General features: G+C 52.3%; 8 protein-coding genes across 8 annotated transcripts; 5 read left to right on the forward strand and 3 right to left on the reverse strand.

The window, feature by feature from the left end:
- The first annotated feature begins 29 nt into the window (after positions 1–29).
- Positions 30–2,615, forward strand: B0H65DRAFT_298212 (uncharacterized protein). The gene is made up of 3 exons (XM_062823117.1): positions 30–241; positions 1,168–1,616; positions 1,823–2,615. The coding sequence occupies exons 1-3, from the start codon at positions 220–222 to the stop codon at positions 2,396–2,398; spliced, it is 1,047 nt and encodes a 348-aa protein (XP_062678730.1). The 5' UTR covers positions 30–219; the 3' UTR covers positions 2,399–2,615.
- A 1,760-nt stretch (positions 2,616–4,375) lies between these two features.
- Positions 4,376–7,692, reverse strand: B0H65DRAFT_298282 (uncharacterized protein). The gene is made up of 2 exons (XM_062823118.1): positions 7,649–7,692; positions 4,376–7,592 (listed from the first exon to the last, which is right to left on the reverse strand). The coding sequence occupies exon 2, from the start codon at positions 7,326–7,328 to the stop codon at positions 4,542–4,544; it is 2,787 nt and encodes a 928-aa protein (XP_062678731.1). The 5' UTR covers positions 7,329–7,592; positions 7,649–7,692; the 3' UTR covers positions 4,376–4,541.
- A 2,235-nt stretch (positions 7,693–9,927) lies between these two features.
- Positions 9,928–11,034, forward strand: B0H65DRAFT_552106 (profilin; the record flags this gene model as incomplete). Its single annotated transcript, XM_062829867.1, has 5 exons — positions 9,928–9,940; positions 10,056–10,071; positions 10,241–10,325; positions 10,591–10,749; positions 10,900–11,034. 5 exons carry the CDS (start codon positions 9,928–9,930, stop codon positions 11,032–11,034), a joined length of 408 nt encoding a protein of 135 aa, XP_062678732.1.
- An 822-nt stretch (positions 11,035–11,856) lies between these two features.
- Positions 11,857–12,728, reverse strand: B0H65DRAFT_552107 (Got1-like family protein; the record flags this gene model as incomplete). The annotated part of the gene is made up of 4 exons (XM_062829868.1): positions 11,857–12,156; positions 12,271–12,335; positions 12,603–12,629; positions 12,698–12,728. The coding sequence occupies 4 exons, from the start codon at positions 12,726–12,728 to the stop codon at positions 11,857–11,859; spliced, it is 423 nt and encodes a 140-aa protein (XP_062678733.1).
- A 798-nt stretch (positions 12,729–13,526) lies between these two features.
- On the reverse strand, positions 13,527–14,627 carry B0H65DRAFT_531537 (uncharacterized protein). The gene has a single exon (XM_062828944.1). The coding sequence runs from the start codon at positions 14,540–14,542 to the stop codon at positions 13,910–13,912; it is 633 nt and encodes a 210-aa protein (XP_062678734.1). The 5' UTR covers positions 14,543–14,627; the 3' UTR covers positions 13,527–13,909.
- Positions 14,628–14,801: 174 nt separating this feature from the next.
- B0H65DRAFT_476278 (DASH complex subunit Dad4) lies at positions 14,802–15,705 on the forward strand. Its single transcript, XM_062827353.1, has 5 exons — positions 14,802–14,934; positions 14,993–15,049; positions 15,133–15,177; positions 15,233–15,317; positions 15,387–15,705. Exons 1-5 carry the CDS (start codon positions 14,932–14,934, stop codon positions 15,413–15,415), a joined length of 219 nt encoding a protein of 72 aa, XP_062678735.1. The 5' UTR covers positions 14,802–14,931; the 3' UTR covers positions 15,416–15,705.
- Positions 15,706–15,809: 104 nt separating this feature from the next.
- B0H65DRAFT_591656 (actin-like ATPase domain-containing protein) lies at positions 15,810–18,815 on the forward strand. Its single transcript, XM_062831105.1, has 3 exons — positions 15,810–16,294; positions 16,395–18,472; positions 18,553–18,815. Exons 1-3 carry the CDS (start codon positions 16,114–16,116, stop codon positions 18,580–18,582), a joined length of 2,289 nt encoding a protein of 762 aa, XP_062678736.1. The 5' UTR covers positions 15,810–16,113; the 3' UTR covers positions 18,583–18,815.
- Positions 18,816–19,942, forward strand: B0H65DRAFT_476283 (uncharacterized protein). Its single transcript, XM_062827354.1, has 3 exons — positions 18,816–19,225; positions 19,316–19,397; positions 19,485–19,942. The coding sequence occupies exons 1-3, from the start codon at positions 19,054–19,056 to the stop codon at positions 19,591–19,593; spliced, it is 363 nt and encodes a 120-aa protein (XP_062678737.1). The 5' UTR covers positions 18,816–19,053; the 3' UTR covers positions 19,594–19,942.
- Positions 19,943–19,950: the final 8 nt, after the last annotated feature.

The following is a 19,950-nucleotide window of genomic DNA, read 5'->3' on the forward strand; positions in this document are numbered from 1 at the left end:
GACAGTCTATAGTCCCCAGTCTGCGGAGCGGGCCTGCTGTACCGCTTGCGGACTCGAGAGCTACCTTATTAACCCGCTATAACTATTGGGTATTTCTGCGCCGTGGTGCATACCACTTATCCTGCGAGCTGAGTCAGGACACCCTACCGTTTAACGCGGCCGCTGGCAACACCTCAAATTCCACCATACCAGCCTACGGTACAGTCACAGTAGAGAAGCATGTCGACAAACCTCGAAATGGGTGAGTTCTTTTCCTTCATCTCTTTCCTTTCCAGCACCTCAGCTACACGGCAGACAACCGGGGTTTTGGCTTGATTATGTTGAAGCCAAATCGGGGATTGTCAGCACATCAGGTCGTTAAACAAGGGTCGCTCCGAGCCCCGTCTTTGTCATCCTCGTCCAACTTCATGTTACTGTTCGAGGGTTATACGCCTCTCGACATGAACCCTTCCTTCCCTCACCCTCGGCTCTCTTCCTTTCATTGCCTACGAATCCTTTACTATCCTTTTACGCATGAGCTGGAGGTTTTGGTCTCTGCAAGAGCCTGAGAATGCGAGACTAGTGGTCTTGCATCCCACCTGATCCCCGTAACTGAGCTTGACGAGGTTCGTGATTTTGTCACTACCCCTATCACTTACACGTACCTCTCGTTCACACTCACGGCCATCTACACGAGCTTTGACTACTCATCCCACGTGTCAACCAAGAACAATCCATCAACAACAAGACTGGCTAGTCGGGTTATGTTCGGCTGGAGATTGAAGATACATCTATGATCTCTGCCTGCCAGCCGTCGCGGCCGCTTCCACACATATCTAAAACCCATGCGCTCTCTCTTCCCCTTCCAACTCAAAGCGCAACAATGCTGCTATTTGTCGCCGGCCAATGTTATCACATTTTCCTGCACCTACACGTTATTGTCCTTGTAGTCACCAGGAGCCAACAAGGCACTGTCTGCCTACCTTAACAGACTCCGAAGCTTCCAAGGGAAGGTCATCATACCCCGAATAACACGACCTTGGAGTCCGTCTCTCAGCATATTACTTCACTCATTCACTCCTGCATCACACGCTATTCTTTCCACCATGTCTTTTATCTCCTTGAAAACCATCTTGACTCAACCCTAAGCCACCAGGTGGGATATACTGACATCTTCTGTCCATCCAGAGCCGAGGGCTCGCGATTCACCGGTTGAGCCTGTTCTGGCAAATAACCACGCGGACCAAGCCGCCTACCAACTCGCGTCTTACCCAAATCACCCACCTTCGCCTTCTGGCGGACAAGGGGATAGTCGGACCTCGCCCATAGCAGCAGCACCACCAGCTCTGCCCCATGGATACAATCATCCACCAGCTGGCCCACACGAAGCACATTTGCACCCCGAACTACGAACTCACGAGGCAGGCCCCACAAACGGATACCAACCAGTGCCCGGAATGATGCCTGTTGGCGTCCCTCCCCAACCCGAGCAACAAGGTGCCATGCCCGGCCCCAACACGCCTGTTGGTGTACCACAAGTGGGAATGGTCAGCCCGGGCGACAGCGCTGGTGATGGTAGGAAGTCTAAACGGGAACTGTCACAGTCGAAGCGCGCCGCCCAAAACCGCGCCGCACAGGTCAGTAGTCCCCGATCCCTTGCATCCTGGAAGATTTGTAAGCCTTGTTGTATGACCGATGCCGCGATCGCATCATCAGCCTGCATCTGGACTAGTCACGATGGTGTGATGGAGGTCAGAACGCAATACTGCAATACTGCTAGCAGTCGTTCAGCTCCGACCACTTACTTCTCAATGTATCGAGCTAATCATAGGCTACTACACAGAGAGCATTCCGTCAACGGAAAGAAGGTTACATCAAGAAGTTGGAGCAACAAGTCAGAGAATACAGCGAGATGGAGATGAGCTTCAAGGCTCTACAGAACGAAAACTACGCCTTGAGGGACTACATCCTTCACCTGCAAAATCGACTCATCGACGTCCAGGGCGATTACCCTCAACCTCCTCCGAACATCACCCTAGCGACCCCCCACACGCAGCAACTTCAGCAACAGCAACCTCCACCACCGCCCTCCGTACCTCAGGGCATTGCTCCTGATCCGGTCCAAGTTGCGCAGCAGGTTCCCCCCGTTACCAGTGGTCCGTCGGCATCCCTGGAGGAAGCCGCTCAAGCCGTAGCCGGCCTGAGCCGAAGCGACCACCACATGGGTGGAACTCCCCGGGATCCCTATAACACGGCGGTCTCGGCAGCAGCTGCTGCCGCGGCTGCGGCTGCGGCGGCTGCGGCGGCATCCCGCACAGATGAGGACGCGAGGACGGCGGAAGTGATTCAGAGGCAACTGCAGGCAGATAGCAACATAGGTATACCGGATGGGCTCCCGCTTCAGCAAGCAGCTATGTAGGAACATGCGGGCACGGACGATTATCCGGTGGAACATCTGAAGAAGTGAGGGTTCGCAAAACAATGTCGCTGGCCAATCTGTTGTTGAGTTGAGGTTCGGCGTTGCTATACCGTTTATTCTTCGCACTTCGATTCCTTGCTTTGCTTTGCTTTCTCATGGCGTCGCGGATTCATCTTTATAAATCAAATTCTGCTTCCACCTTTAGATTTCCCGCGGCTGTTCCTTTGTGCAGAAGATGTCTTTGCGTGCCTAGCCGTTAGAATACAGAAGGACGAAGGACTTGAAGTATAAGCTGGGGCTGGACGGACCGGCGGAAGCGTTTGTGATATGCTTCTAGAACTAAGAGTGAAGGAAGATAACAAGTCGAGTAACAGGATTTCTCAGCAGAATCAGGAATAGTTTAGGTTAACGAAGGGAGCTGTGATGGCAGATGCTACTTAACACCTGTCAGATCCATCTTGTCTTTGGCCTTCCATTCCATGTCATCGCATATAAGAACCCCTACCCATCTACCCAAGTGTAGACTACTAGCCTTTTCTTCTTCTTCTCCTTCATTATCCTCTTCTTCTTCTCCTTCATTATCCTCTTCTTCTTCCCGATTTTTCATTCTGGGTTGCTCACCGAATTAACAGGGGCTGCCGGTCCCACGACCCCCGCTTTCCCTCAGTTGCCGGGAGCCTTTCCTACAAGTACACAAGTGAGGAAGGAACGTGTCGGGACCCACGGAGCAGAATGCCCGCATGACCGCCTCCGGCACCTAACTGCCGGTCCTGCCATGCAAGAAGGAAGGACTCAGTATATATATGAAGAAGGCACCACCCAGATGCAGGAGAGGGGATATCGCCAACCACAGTAGACAGGAAGGAAGCCATCAAGTGGGAAGGAAGGAAGGAGGCCAGCAACAGTCAAAAGAGGATGACTGACTGATTCAAAGCAGGGAGGGGGATGAGAGATGCCGTGTATTTATCCCGGGCCTTCCCAGGCAGCTCTTTTGCTGCATTCCTTCTCTCTCTTTTGAAACAAACACTTTAGTTTCCCCGGAATTTTCAGTTGGCACTATCCTCTGACCTTTTCCCTCACAAATGGAGTGTCCCAGCTTGCCCTGAAGACTGACTGATTTCCGCATTGCGGCGGCCGGTGTTGGTGCTCTACTACTGTTCGCTCCTGTTCAGTAGATCATAGATCCATCCACCCGCGACTTCCTTCACAAACCTCTCTCGAGACACTCAACCATGATTTCTGGGTACAAGTTGCCTCTCGTAATCCTTCTTGAGTGACACACTATTAGCTTGGTAAAAACTCATCTTTGCAATTAGTTCTCACGCTTTTCATCACATTGAATGTTCGTTCAAACATAGGTGGGAAGCAGGAACTTGAGACTGTCACAGACATCGATGTTGATTTCGTGTGACTGCAGTATCGCATGATGTCGAGGTGAAGAATGAAATAAAGACCGAACAGCAACCGGAGCGTCTAGACCAGCTACCTAGACTCGACCTATCCCCCTTTTCTTTTCGAAATGACTTGTACTGGGCAGGTTATTTAACCCCCTTCCCTCCAGGCTCAAGTCTAAGTTTCAGGTTCCAAACAACACCTAACAAAAACCGGTGTCCGCGTGGGCATAGCCGTACCTCTGCTCACAACATTAGTTACATTACATCCTTCTGACACCTATTTAACTCTCCTTCTTTTTTGCTCGTGGGCGAATTTCTAGGGGTACGTAAAAATGATACAAAGACAACTGGAAGGGAATTGAAGGACTGACTGACTGACTGGATTTTAGATGCGAAAGAATCATGGCAAGGAAACATTATCAATACATCGATTCTATGGGATACATATTTAGGTAGCCAGTGAAAGAAGGTAAAGTCGTACCGGACAACTCTGTTCCTTCCTGCCCACTTGCAAGATAAAGCACTCCGCCTGGCCTGCCTGCCCCTTCCAGCGCTATTCCGTCATGCAAAATAAAAACTATAACACAACTAAACGCTTATTTAGCAACGTCAACCTCCCTTGCTCGCAATGCAAACCCCGAACAACCTTCTGAAACACCCCAGATAGATCATGGAAATTGACAGACAGACAGACAGACAGACAAAAGGAGAGAACTAACCCGCGGCCACCACTGCAACCCGTCATCACACTAAACCCTGACATATCTCGTTTCAGCCGCATCCGGCCTCATAAGTTGTCCCCGGCCACGGCCGCGGCCTTCGGCTTCACTCCCACTCTCACCTTCACCACCGCTACCACCGGAGTCACTCAAAAGATCCGCCACATCCCCCGTCACGATCTCCACCCTCTCACTCTTCCTATACCTAGCCAACACCTCTTTGGGCAACTCACTCCCCGCAGTCCCCGGAGTGACAGCCCCAGGAGTAGAAAGCGCCGAGCAAGGACTGTTGATAAGGAGTTCTGCCGGCGGCGGCACCACCAACGTCGGCGTAGCCTGCTTCGTCTCCGCCACCCTGCCTAGGTCGTTTGTCGTCGTTGTCAACTTTGGTGCCGCCCCCGGCCCTCGCACCTTGAGCGTTCCCGCGCGCGTGATGGTGATCTGGTTGGCTTTCACGGAGCGCGAGCGCTGCAGGGAGCCGGCGCTGACGGAGGCGCTGCGGGCAAGCGGGATGGGACGAGGTCTTTCCGAGCGTGATTGTGTGGAGGGGGGCTGGGAGGGGGAGCGTGGTGGTGTAGACGATGCAGGGGATTCAACCCGTTTCTGCCGGGCGCCGGCGCGGCGGGAGATGCTGATGGTGCGGGCGACGGAGATCTCGACGGCGGCTTTGATGATGGGGTCTGCTTCCTCGGCTTCTTCCTCGGCGGCGGCGGCGAGGTCGACGGAGGGGGAGAGGGTGTGCCCTTTGTGGACTGGTAAGGCGGGGGAACAAGTTGTTTCGGGCATAGATGGCTGCGGCGGCGATGGGGGTGAGCGTGTTGGCGGGCCTGGAACCACTAGGCGCGGTTCGGGCGGCTGGTAGACGGTTGGTTTGAGGAGGAACGGGCTGACGATTTCCGGCTCGTATGACTGCCGGGTGCTCGATACGTCTAGGAAATGTTCTGGTGGACTTAGAGGGGTATCGAGGATAAGGAACGATTTTTCGGGAGGGAAATGTGAGTCTTTCCGTGTGGGGAAAGCCTGTTCCGGTTCGGGTTGATGCTGTTGCTGTTCTTCCCAAGCCTCTGGCCTTCTGGAGATGACAGAAAGATCTTCATCACCAGGAAGATACTCTGGTTGGATTTCCTGCTGTGGTTGAGTGTCGTGGTAAGTTTGAGGCTGTTGCTGCTGCTGCTCTTCCATCGTCCGTGGTGAGATTATCGTCACTCGCTTTTCCTCCCTACGACGGGGAGGAGCTTCCAACGGTTGCATGTATTCAGAAAATCTTTCCACCGTTGGTGACGGGATGACGGCTGGTGATGAGTTTGAACGGGATCGAGGAGTTGGGGGAACATCGAGTTGTTGACGGCCTGGTGTTGGTGGGAAAATCGAAAAGGATGGTGATTGTGTCGGCTGGGGCGAGCTTGCTCTACGGGGCTGTTTTACCTCCTCTTCACATTGAGCCACGACCCTGCCGTTGATCGACTTTAGCTTCTCGAGCGTAGCCTGACGCCTCTCCAGGAGTGTCATGTTGCTGTTTCTTCTTTGCTGTTGCGGGTTCAAGACTCCACTAAACATGACGCTGTATCGTTCCAGTTTGATACACGGAATCTCCACGTCGATTAGTGAGGGAGCACTAGCCAACGAGCTGGGCGTAACACTCCGTGACCGATCATTCCAAGAGCTTGCTGGAGGCACCGGTGGTGGTGGTGGTGGTGGTGGTGGCTGCTCCCACTGCCGTGGCTCGACAGGCGCAGTAGTCGTTGGGAGATCTGTGTTCGACCTGACGAGTATTGGGACATGCTTTGGTCTTTTTCTCCCACTGATCGTGTTGTTCCTCGACGGGACGGCACTGCCAGCAGCTTCCCGTCCACCACCTGTTGTCGACAGAGACACCGCAGAACTGTTTGCAGAAATAAGGTCGGCGGCCTTTGCTGTAGCTGACTGCTTTCCTCTCCCGAACAGGGCTCCAAATATCCTTTGCCTTGTCGTCTTTCGCCTCTGAAGAGGGGGTGCTAGAGATGCTGTCTGAGGTACCATTTGCGGCGCTGCTGCTGGCGGTGGCGGTGGTGGTGAAGGAGTCCTTCGAGGTGGTGTGACGCTTTGTGGTTGCCACGAGCTGGGTTGAATTTCGGACAATTGCGAAGGGCTTCCCAGAGCCATTCCGATCGGCACCTCCATTGAGGTCATGAAGGACTCGTGGCCAGTCATAGTGGCTGGAGCCAAAAACGAAGTCATGCTGGATGCTGCTGCTTGATCAGGACTCGCCTCTGGCGTCGGCAGGTTTCCACCTCTGATACCCATCATGTATGGTTGCATGCCTAAGGGATTTAGCCTTCCAGTACCCATCCGTCCATCCACAGTAAGCAGCATGTCGTCCTTCGACTGGCGTTTCTCGTAAATTGACCTCGAACTTGCTGAGCTGAAGGATCCAGGTCCAGCGGAAGTGCTTGGTCGATGCGGCATGACGGCTATGGCAGCGGCGACAACGTCGGGAGTGAGAACCTGGCGAGGCAGCGGACGAGACAGACGACGGACGAGATAGGGTTTCCATCTGTCAGGGAAGGAGAAGTGGCAGACATTGCGGTTTTGAGTAGGACGGCCACGTCCAGTTGCGTCGCGTAGGGCAGAACCTGACACAAGACCTTGTCCTGGGATGAGGGAGACCAATGGGTCACGGCCGTGCACAATACCCTCGTTGTCGACTCCTGGATGGAGCCCAGGATGTCGGCCAATGCTGCCAGGACCCTGGGGGAGGTCGATTGGTCTGGAACGCTTAGCCTCTTTGATCATGGCGTCGGTTGTCGTGCCTTTGGCAGTGGGCTCCAGGCCTTGCATCCGCCGCTAATATCTTTGGGTGCCCTGGCTCAACCACGGATATCCACCGATGGTACCTGAATAGGCCGGGAAGGACCCTGAAGTGGTTTGTTTCGAAATATCGTCCTGGAATCGTAGCAATCACCGAAGGGCCGGAAATAGCGGAGCGAATTGAGAAGGAGGAACTATGCTCTTGGGCATTTGCGCAAATGAAGGAGGCTGCCGACCCAAAGGGAGAAGAATTAAGAGGAGCCATCTCGGCCAAATGACAAAGGCAGAGGCGCGCTTAACAAAGCCATATTGGTTAGGATGATGAGGATATAAGGGAGACAATGACCTACAGCCTCGGATGGCTTCATTTTGTTGGCAAGCCAAACGCCAACCCAACATGGATAGTATGAAAGCTCGTTGCAAGCAATCCAGTGTTCTGGAAGGTGGACCGTGAGGGTCCAACCAAAGATGGCCGAGGCTCTTGATGCTTTTTCCAGTGAGGTTGATCACCGCCAGGGATATGGCTCAACATTGCCAAAATCATGAAGAATTCTCGAAAAGAATCTGGGGTTGATCGTGATAGAGGAAAGAAAACTGACGAGCAGGTGGAGAGTTGTCGAGGCTTCCCTTGTCCAACATTGGACAATCTGGAACAGTACACTGCAAGGGGTGCAACAGGTCCACTTCCGGGGCGATCCTAGCATGGCCTTCTTCGGCTGCTTCCTGGCTTGGGCGTGTCTCATGTATACTCCAACGACGATGGTTTTGGACTCGGGAACAGGGAGAGATGCGCCAAAATCGGGATTCTGGTCTCCCCAAAAGATGAGAGTGGCCGTCCCAAAGAAGAATTGGGGCACGCCGAAACCCATCCCAGGAGTTGCCCCGACAGAACATGCTGGATCATATCGAAGTCGATATTACAAAGGATGTGTACGAGGTAGTTCCATTATTAGCCTATTCTGTGTCTGGAGTCAGCGGACAAAGAGGGAGGCGTCGTTCGATCCGTGAAAGAGACCCTAGCATCAAAACAACAACCATGCCACGACATGTCGGTATGTACTGACTCGACGCCGCCGTGGATGTCGAGGTCGTGAACCGTATTAAATGCGTGACTTGTGCAGATGTGGAGATGACGATGAGATCCCGTCCGTCCTAGCAAACCCGCAAGCTTACCAGGGGGTTCATTGTGCTGAGAGGATCGGACTTGGACAATGACTGCCTTGTCCTCGGTAATGACTGTCGAGCGCCATGCCAGGCGGTACCGAAGTATGTGGTGTATACGTCAGACTCTCAGGGCAATAATTCATATGTCCACCGGCGTGCCAAGACGTCGGTTTCATAATTTATGTTAAAAGGGGTCGGTTACGGATCCGAACAGCCTGACTGGAACCCTGGACATCAGACGCCCTTGAGTCAAGATTTGTACGATATAAGGGTTGCCGGCTTGTTTTCACCATACCTTTAGGTAACTAGGTTATACCTCGGGGATTTCGTAGCTTTGATTCGACATTGGCGTTGATAATGGTTGCGTATCAGGTCCCAAATTTAGCAACTTGTGCCTGTTGTTGGCACCTTGGTCCCGTCGTCTCTTTGTTGAAGTTGTCAGGTTGGATGAAGAGCTCCGCTTGTTGTTGGGACGACAGCTGGATGGATCAATGCTTGACCCTTCTGGCGTCATATGCAAACTCTCTTGTGCTGTCAGACAACGGCGTGCTTTGCTGTAGAAGGAGGTGCGTGAGATGAATGAGGGAGGGGCATTGGAGCAATCAACTCGATATGGTGTTGTGGTACAACATCAGGGAATATCTTCTTTCGAGACTACGACAGCAGACTCTTCAAGTTGTCCGTCTCGGCGGTCAATGAGGCGGAATAGATGGGTCGTGGAATCCTATGGCTTTGCAAAAGAACGGTGAAGAATCTCAAACAAAGTCTGATGAAGAAGAAGCTGCCACCTGTTGAAGAGGGGTCCACTGCTGACCACTTCGGTTGCTCCCGTCGATCCAGCTTGGAAATGCCGCTGGGAGTCGGATGCTTGGTTGAGAAAGTTATCTGCTAACTGTTCATGCATGAGCTTCCTACCAAGAGACGTTAGAGAGATACTTCATACTCACCTGCCGAGCCCCTCCGCGACTCCGTATCAAGAGGTCATCGCCCAACTTCTGCGGGGCACCTACCTCACTAAAGTGACGAGGAGGGACCTGGCTGGTGAGGGGGTCCGGGTTGCTCTCAAGAGCTTCCCATCGACGGGAATCCACAACCACCAGGCACCGTCACCGGGCCCCGTTTACCAGCTGGCCTTCGCTGGCTCGGCTGGTTTAGCCCACTAAAATCCCAGGACCAGTGAGTCGTTCCTTCCCCTCCACTGTCATGTCACCGCTTCCCCTTTTCGCATCCAATCCATAGAGGTATCCAGTCGCCGCTCCGCTATCTTCCGCCGCCGCCCAAGGTAGCCCCCCAAAACCACCGACCCCCCCCTCCCCCCTTTGCCAACAACCGCGTTTGTTTGGGTTTCCCTTTTTTAAACCTTGCCCGAAAGCCAGCTTCTTCCTCGTCGTCGTTGTCGTCGAAACACTCCAAACCAACCACCAAATCCCTTCCAACACACCAACATCACACACATCCCGACAAAATGTCCTGGCAATGTCAGTGCCTGTTTCCGCTTGCCCCCTCTCCCGACTTTGGGAGCTGTTTCACACCCAACCCCACCTCGACAGAAGCTGGGAGAATGCAAGCTAACCTCTTAAATGTCGTGAACAGCCTATGTTGACACGAGGTACGATATATCATTGGAAACCGCCCACTCCTTTGGAACAACGAATCGCGCCGCCGCCATCGACTGCCATGCGCTCGGCGATGGCTGTTCGGCCTTGAGAGAATGCGGAGAACTACCTATACATGAAAAAGGGGACATGATGAGCTAAGACATAACCTCCTACATATAGCCTTGTTGGCACCGGCCACATCGATAAGGCCGCCATCATCAGCGCCGCTGGTGACAGCACCTGGGCTGTGACTCCCGGCTTCGAGGTACGCCCTACCATACCAACTCCCTCGATTTTCTGTCCGCGCCCTTTCCCTGCCCCCATCTCTGTCTCTCTCTTCCCGGCGCGCACAACTGGTCAGACATGTACAATCTCCGAGGAATATTGAATGCTACTGTAGCAGGCTTTGTTTGCGCAGGGAAGCAGAAAGCAGAAGCGAGAGAAAGGGACAGCTAGGATGGGAAGCCCCGATGGTGTGATGGGCACCAATGTTCCAGGAAAAGCTAACATAGCATGTGAACGTATTGTAGGTGAAGCCCGATGAGATGAAGTTCATCGCCGCCGTCGTCGCCGAGAACGGGAACGCCGAGGGCCCTAACGTTAAGAAGGTTTTCGCCGACGGTATCCACGTTGGCGGTCAGCGTTACGTTGCCTTCAACGTCGAGGGTCGTCACGTCTACGGTCGTCAGGTGCGTTTACTACAATACCTCTTCTTCTCCATCCCCCATATTATGCCTCGTTCTCGCGCCGAGCCAAGTGGCTGAGTTCTGCTCAGAGCTCCCCCACGTCTCCAAATGTCGCATGTTCAAGCTTACTGACGATTTTCTCCCCCCAAACAGGGCAAGACCGGCATCGTCATCGTCAAGACGACACAGGCCATCCTCGTTGCCCACTACGGCGAGAACCACGTTACCGGCAACTCGACACAGACCGTCGAGGCGCTCGCCGATTACCTCATCAAGGCTGGCTACTAAGTCAGTTTCGTCTTGGGGGTAATAGTGGGGGGGGGGACGAGATGATTGGATGTCTTGAGAATCACTGCCAGGAGAAAAAAGTGATGGCGGGAAAGGGAAGGAGAATGGAGGGCGTAGGACAGAAGGACGGAAAGAAACGAAAGATGGACTTTCCTGTGAAGGAGTATGGGGGCTGGTGTACTGGATGGATGATATCCTTTAAATAGGCATAGGCCCTTGGGAATTTTTTTTTTTTTTTTTTTTTTTTTTAACTGACAACACATTTTGGCGACTTTTGCTTTTTCTTCAAAGCTGAAGCTTCCACTTGTTAGAAACTTGACGCAACGCTTCCTCTGAAAGACTTACGATTTTATAGACCATTTAAAACCCCACCGTCTATATAGTAGTATCTGATTACCTCCCCATAATCATACATGAAAAGAAAGCCTATTACTTCTCTCTTCGTATTACAACTTGGGTATTCCAAAGTTCGTTCCAACGCCCCTTTGTGTGTGTATGTGCATGTTTAGCGTGGGCATTATATCCTTCGTGCGCCGTTATGCGTTCCTTCTCCTTTTTGTTTTCCAACCGTCGTCTCTTCGTTCATGTTCCCGTTCGCCTCGTAGTATTCTTCTTTTGCCGCCCCTTTCAAACCGCGAGCGCTGAACCTGTCTTGCGCCCGACCCTCTGATGTCATTCAACCAAACGGCAAAGCGAGAGCATCCGTGGGCTTTCGAAGAGCGATGCCATATCCCAGACCATATGCCTCGTTCGGCTCGTTTTCACTATGCCACAGCGCCCTCGCCCTCGCCCTTCCCCTCAACACTCAACAACCCACTCCACTTAAACAGGCAAATCCGCATTCTGCCTCGCCACCACGCCACTCCGATCAACCGCGGTACCGATATACGGTCCAACAACAGGAATGTTGCGCGCGAAACCCGCTATCGTTCCCAGGAAATCGCCAAAGAGGATCATGATCCCGTAAAGCTCCACGCAGAAGCCGATCAAGGGCCAGCGCATCAAAATCAAGGCCAGACCGGAGAAAAAAGCAGCCGTGCCTTTGGCCTTTTGCTTGCGGGCGAAGAAGGTGATGGTTTTTTGGGGGCCGATTATTATGGTTAGGCCGATTAGGAAGAGGATCTGTTTTTTTTGGGGGGGGGGGGGGGAGAAGGGGTTACTGTTAGTATGATGGGATGGAGGACGGGCAGGGGAGGAATGGACGGGGAGAGGGGAGGGGAAGAGGAAGAAACATACATTGCCCATGGCAAGCATCGCCCGGTCAAAGAAGAGGAGGACACCGCCGATGAGGAAGAAGCCGCCTGATTTGAGAATTCGTCCCGTCAGTTCATTTTGGTCCCATGTTGCTCTTAGAGAGAGTGTGTATGTTCGATCTGATCCCTTCGCGAGATTGCGCAAAGCTCGCGTGCAACAGAATTCGCATCGTGACCGGCGGCGCATCAATGCGCAAAAAAGACACCCTCTTGTACATACTCGGTCGTAGGTAGGTCTGGCAAGGAGCTATATAGAGGTTCGGGAAGGGGGATTCGCGGAGGGAGGTTCGGGGAGGGATGATAGTGAATGCATACCGCCAGAGCAAAAGGCGACTCCAATTTCTGAAAAGAGAGTAAGTTGTCAGTATCACATACTTGCAGTGGGCGCCGGTACATAGTCCACCACTTACTTTGGGAGTCGGACAACCACATTGTAGGCATCTTGATGGTAGTGACTTGGGGAGCTTTTTGGCCGTATCGAGGTTAAGACAGCTCGAGGACAGCTAAAGTAGCTAACTTGAAGCTAACTCGAGGGAAGGCGAATAGAACTGAAGAAGCGCAAAAGTATGCGCTGATGAATTAATAAAGTATGTATGTGTAGTAAAAAGCATAAATACGCTGGCTCGTGAAAGTTACTAGCTGGCCAGATGTTGTAAAGGCGATCGAAAACGGTAGCCTCGATGCGATCAAGGGGCTTGCAGCTAACAGCACCCGCCGCGTCCCTGGCGCGGCCGGCACTGGCCTCGGGGGGCCTGCCGACGACGGTCAATGAACCAGATCCACTTTTAGCCTAGCTTTCTGCAGCTGTGATTGGTTCTGATCACAGGATTAGAGGGGCCAACGAAGAGCAAAAGCACCTTTTCTCGAAGTTCGGGAAATTTTCCTTTCGTTCCTTTTTCTTACGTTCTCAGTTGTCGCGCAGAGATGAAGGTGTTTCAGAACAGCAAACATGGCGGTTTTGTTACGAAACCACGCCTCAATCACGGATTATATGCTTTTTAGCATGGAGAGGTTACAATGACCAAGACGCTCAACCACATTGATTTGTTGTTACTCCCGGTGTCTTGGTCAACCACGGTAGGTACCATCTATTATTTTCCTTCCCTTACACTTGTTGCCACGACGGCTCTAGCTTCTTGCTAGAGCAATCTGAGTTCGATTTCTCTCCGTTCGTTCTCGGTGGTCTGTCGGTTAGCCTTTTGGCTTTTGGGCAAAGAGCAAATGATCACGATTAAGCCGGAGTGTCGATTGTATCTTGCTGTTGAAAGACAGCGAGTACGTAGTTGGGACTTGACTTTGTTGGTCGAACATATTCTTCTGCGATTAGATAGATTCTTTGTTGTGAATAGTAATAACAACACATTAACAATGCTCTCCTCCCTTGGTCTGTTCAAGATGGAAAACGCCGTGCAATTCCGTCCTCCTTGTTGTCCCTTAACGCCTTCGAAACAAATGCTCTCCTGAGTCCTGTCAACGCCTCCTTGTGATATCCCATCCTACATTGTAGTTGCTTCAATGTCCCTCCAACCCGGAAGTAGCGTGAGCGAGATGTGTACGCCATAGTAAATAGGCGCCAAATGACAAGGCAACCAGCCCGGGTTCGAACATCCGCTTCCAGCTCACTATTTAAGAACGGTATGAGCACCTCTGGCCTCCAAGAACTGCTCTCCCACGCCCTGCGGCAGACTCCGAATCATGGCAAACACCTCCGCGTTATGATATCGCAGCCTGGTCTTGGGATCAATGTACGGTGCCGACAGCCCAGTAATGTCACAGTAGCGCCTCATGGGCGCAAGGCTCGGTGCGCTTTCGATGTTGGTATACGTCGCAACCGGTGCCGAGGACAGACTCGCGGCCAGTCCGTTTGATCCCTTTGATGGCACGTTGAGGCTCTTCTCTAGCACCAGCTTGGACAAGCTCCTAGATGCCTGTGCCAGACTGACTGTTGTGCCATTCGCGTTCGCGCCATTGGTCGAGGGTACGGCTGGTGTCGAGGTTCCGCTGGTGGAAAGACCGTCGTCGCCAACTGGAGCGGGGGTTGCGGCGCCGCTGGCATCTTGGGGAGTCGCGAGGATGGAATTGGCCTCTTTTCGTTGCGCGTCGCCGAGGATGGTCTTGATGTTTTTGTTGCGGCGCTGGTTTGGTCGCCAGTGTGTGTTGCGGAATGACTTGTGGATGGAATGGATGTCAAGCTGCTCGATGAGCTTGAGATGCGCGGCTGCCGCAGCTTGGGCTTCTGGGGTTTGGTTCGACATTGTGGATGGTTTTGTAAGCTGTTTGGATATCGAAGAGGTGATCTCGCTCTATCACAAGTTGAGGTGGTCGAGGTCACAGTTCCCGTCACCCTGTAGGCGTTGGCAGGGCACCGATGAGGTATGCCTGCCGGAGGCTGCTGTGCTAACAGGTAAGTGCAGGGGTCCTTGAGTTCTGCCGCGTCATACCGCCCCACTTTTTAGCCGGGCTGCTTCTTCCATCGCGTTTGCGGCAGCGAATGCCCCGCCACCTGCAGTTGGTCGCGTTTAGTGGACGCATGGCACATGTCAGTGCCTGTAACATCGAGAACCCTTTTGGACACACCTTGGTCTCTTGACACCTCACCACCATCCATCTTGATACGAAGTGGAACGAACTCTTTCACTAAAAGATGGTTCGTAGAACTTCATATAGCGTTGCTAGATTCTGGCATCTCACTCACACAAATTTAGGAGAGCCCTCATGAGCATCAGCAGAACTTGCTGCTGTCACGCATCATCACCAACGTGGTAAGCTCTCCAGTTACCAGCATGATTGAACCCAAACAAAGGCCACCGGAACTGTTACTAATGCTCATGTCAAAATCCGTTAGGAGAAACTCAACGAGGCTATTGTCGTGATGAACAAGGCTTTGCAGGTAACTTTGGCTGCAAATTGACTTTGCCTTGGTGTGGTTACTGACTGTTGTTTAGGAAATCAACATTCAAAACATGAACATTGAGCTTGTTGCGCAGATGTTTAAGAACTACCAGTCTAATGTGTTATTTCACCTTGAGGGTGAGTTCACCACATTGCTTTCCCCAGATCCTTTTGTCTCAATGACCATACTAACTCGTCGAATTATAGCTACTGATAACCTGAAAGAGCCTTCTTGATACTGTTGTGGTTGTCGTGGATGTCGTGGATGACCATCTTGAAAGATGGCGGAGTCGTACAGATACCGAACAGACTGACAGAAAGCCAACCATAAAAAGCAAAGAAGACGTGGTCGACGTTGTCCTCTTTCCAGAATTGATACGCTAGCATCGTACTATGTGCCTGTGAGGTTATTTCCCGTACCTTTATTGCTAGTCGTAACGCTCTTGGTACGATGAGGTGGTGATCACTGGTGCAACTTTCCATCAATGACATGACTTTGGGGTAGGCAGTTGCTCCCCCATATCCACCCCTTGCATGCTCGCTATAGCTTAAAAGGTGGGACGCGCCAAGCCGCGCCACTATAAGAACGTCAATGGGACAGCAAGCGCGACGGGACTTTGTGGCAGGCAAAGCACCTCGTCGAAGGTTGCTGCTTTCACTCCTTCTTTTCCACTTTCCACCAAAAGTTGTAGACACACCAAAACCCGACACTCTAGTATCGATTCTTCGTCGGCCTCTACAACTATCGCCTTCTCGCCGGCTATCATCGCCAGATCTTGTGAGGATCAGAATGCGCTGGGCCCGAACAATCGCAATACTTCAGCGCTGAGCTCCCGACAGCCCACGATCTTCCACCAACCGGACACACTTACCGAATATCACAACTCGAATACACCTGTTACTTGAACTGCTATTGAAATCATTCTATTTCACCATGGCGCCCTCCGCAGTTGATGATACCGTCAGCAGGCGGGAAGTCTGGAAGACTCTCCCCGATCCCGTGCTGTACCCAGTCAAGGAAGCCAAATTCGAAAAGTACATCGAGCCACAGTCGGACGGATACGAGCGCGCAAAGGCTCAGTCTGGAGGAAATCCTGCTATCGTCATAGATAATGGTAAGCTCGTATTTAAGGATTGAGGCCATTTGCCCATGCACATTCTCACCAGCCAAGCTTGGTCGGCGTATGTCGCTAACCTCTGCTATCGCACCTTCAGGTTCCTGGGCTGTCCGAGCGGGATGGTCTTTCGAAAATGCCCCCCGACTAGCGGTTCCCCCGATCATGGCCAAGTATCGCGACAGGAAGTTAGGCAAGACCTTTTCTTTTGCTGGCCAAGACTGCTATGCCGATACATCTGCACGAGGACACATACGGAACGCTTTCGAGGCTGGGACCGGTATTGTGAGCAATTGGGACGTCATGGAGCACGTGCTGGACTACGTCTTCTTGAAGCTTGGGATGAATGGTGTCGATGGGGCGATTGATATGCCGGTTGTCATGACCGAGGCTGTCGCAAACTTGCCCTACTCGAGGAAATCCATGACTGAAATCATCTTCGAATGTTACGGCGCCCCCTCCCTCACCTACGGAATCGACTCTTTGTTCGCATACCGACATAATCAAGGCAAGACCGGTATCGTCGTCTCTTCGTCACACAGCGCTACCCATCTCATACCGGTTTACAATCAGAAGCCATTGCTGGCTCAGGCGACAAGACTGAACTGGGGCGGCTGGCATGCCGCGGAATATCTGCTGAAGCTCATAAGGCTAAAATACTATTACGGGTTCCCCGGTAAACTCAACTCATCACAAGCCGAGAACATGGTTCGGGATTTCTGTTACGTCTCCCAAGACTACGACAGTGAACTAGCACACTATCTGGAGTGGACTGGACTCGAGGATAGGGAACGGATTGTTCAATATCCCTATACGGAGGAGGTTATTATCCAAAAGTCAGAGGAGGAGCTGGCCCGGATAGCTGAGAGGAAGAAGGAGAGTGGTCGAAGGTTGCAAGAACAGGCCACAAAGATGCGCCTGGAAAGACTGATGAAGAAGGAGCAAGAGCTTGAGTACTACAAGGACGTACAACGCAGGATTTCTGAGCAGACGACCAAGAAGGAGATCAAGCGCATCCTTGATGATGCCGAGGTGAAGGATGAAGCTGCTTTGGACCGGATGGTCAAGGAGCTGGAAAAATCTATCAAGCGGGCGCGGACCAAGGATCTTGGAGGCGAACAGGAGGAAGAGCAAGAGGCGCCCGACTTCAGCCTGCTTGATGTGCCTGATGACCAATTGGATGAGGCGGGACTCAAGCAAAAGAGACAACAACGTCTAATGAAGTCGAACCACGATGCTCGAGCACGTGCCAAGGCCGAGAAGGAGGCAGAGAAGGCCAGGATAGCGGAGGAAGCCAGGTTGGATGAGGAGAGGCGGACCAACGATCTAGAGGGATGGCTTGAGGAGAAGCGCCAGCTTCGTCTTGCCAAACTCGCTCAAATCAAAGAGCGTGATCGCCTCAAGGCTGATCTCGGCAACCGCAAGTCACTGGCTAACCAAATACGCATGAAGAATCTGGCAAATCTTGCCTCAGACACGCCCGCGGCCACCGGTCGCAAGCGGCGTCGCGGTGGTGACGATGACGACTTCGGTGCCGATGACGCCGACTGGGGTGTCTACCGCAGTGTGGCCATTGGCGCGAACAAGGGCGACAGTGATGACGAGGATGAAGCCGAAGAGGACCTCGAAGCGTCGGTCCGCGCGCTTGAGCAAGACTTGCTGGAGTACGACAAGGAATTCACTTACGAGCACACACTCGAAGCCCAGAATGACTGGACAAAGTCCCTCCTGCATGCCTTCCGGTACGGGCCGAGGCCGTTTGATGCGGCAGCACCGGCAGAGACGCATCGTCTCCATCTGAACGTCGAGCGCATTCGTGTACCCGAGGTGATCTTCCAGCCCAGTGCTATTGCCGGTGTTGACCAGGCCGGTATTATCGAGATAGCCGGTGATATCTTGAATCAGCGACTGGTGGGTATCCCGGGACTTGATCGGGACTCGTTCCTCAAGGATATCTTCTTAACCGGTGGAAACACCATGTTCCAAGGATTTGACGAGAGGATGCGCGCTAGCCTTGTGCCATTGCTCCCGGCTGGTACCCAACTTACCGTCCGCAAGGCGAAGGATCCCATCCTCGACGCATGGAAGGGCGCTGCCGGCTGGGCGGGCAGCGAAGATTGGCAGAGGGCTAAGGTTACGAGGGAGGAGTATCAGGAGAAGGGAGCTGAGTATCTGAAGGTGAGTGATGGTCACCCTCTGCTACCATATGATCATTTCTTGCGCGTAATATTCAATATACTGACTGACTTGTACAACAGGAGCATGACTTGGGTAACGCTTTTAGCTAGAGAACAAAAGCCTATCACAACCACAACCACAAAGCCACGCCGTAGGTCAAAAAAGAAATAGCTACAGTTAGTATGTGGCTAGAAAGGCGCTAGGTGTTAGATGAGAACATACAATCGATTGCCTATCAACGAGGCCTAGACTGAAGATTCTCGGTTGGTATCACTGTCGTGGAAGAGATATGCTACTGTGACAGTCCCGAGTATTTGTGACTGAACTGGGCAACGCAAAAGACGGAGATACATGTGTTCGAGGACAAGACTATGGAGTTTGAGAGGAGACAAGTTTTGATCAACACAAAGTTGTGATGCTTGAATCTTTGAACTATAAATACTGACTCCTGGCTCACATAGTTTCGGCTGATTTTGCTTCTTCACCCAAGCAATTGAACAACACTCAACCGACAACCCCGACAAACAGTTTCACACCGTTTTTTAACAGCAGACATCAACTACATTGGCTTTATTATCAACATGAGGACCACCATGATCGCAGCTACCCTCGCCACCCTTGCTGGCTTTACCATGGCTGCTCCGGCACCTGAGGCCCAAATCGCCAATCGCCAGTGGACTCCTCACGTCTACGTTTGTATCACCACTGGCTGGAACCGTTGCAGCGTTCTCGATGCCAACCGCGGGCAATGCTGCAAGTTTTTTTTTCTCCTTGACACATTCCATGAGACCGAATCTGGGGACATCGCTTTGCTGACTTGGAGCGTGAATTATTTTGAAACAGACGACTTGACCAAGATGGACGATCTCGGTTCCTCCCTCACTGGTTTCGGTCCCGACCCTGGACTCACTTGCTCCCTCTTCAGGTGAGAATACCTTACCCCTAAACTACCGAGTATCTATCCTCGCCGAACGACGTATGTAGTAGCTGACACACTCTCACTTTATTACAGTAACCAGGATTGCACTGGCGATCATCTCGACTATATTTCCTATCCTGGCATCGGAGACTTGCATGATAAGGGATGGAATGATAAGGCTAAGTCGTACAAGTGCGTTTAAGGAGGTTTACTGTGTAGGGCAAACCTTCCGACTAGAGGTGGTTTGGACTATCCATGTCGTGTGGTGACTGGGTACTGTTGAGATGGGCGCGGTCTTTGAGTCTCCAAGTGCGTGTGGGCTGGACGTTCTTTTGGTTTGCTGGGTGGATGGACTGTTGAGTTGGGATAGGAGTCACTGTTTCGTTCGCTTCTGTTTTGTGTTTCCGTTATTTTCTTTTTCTTGTCTTTCTCTTGTTGTCTGGTCCAAGTTGCCCAAAACCAGGCGACGCAGTCTGGTGGTTTTGGGGAGCTAGGGTACGCTTAGGTTGTCTCTAAACTACAAGTGGCAGATGGCACGGTCTTTAAATGCCATAAACAC

Source organism: Neurospora tetraspora, assembly GCF_033439725.1.
Source record: "Neurospora tetraspora strain CBS 560.94 chromosome Unknown B0H65scaffold_7, whole genome shotgun sequence".
Lineage (NCBI taxonomy): Eukaryota > Fungi > Ascomycota > Sordariomycetes > Sordariales > Sordariaceae > Neurospora > Neurospora tetraspora.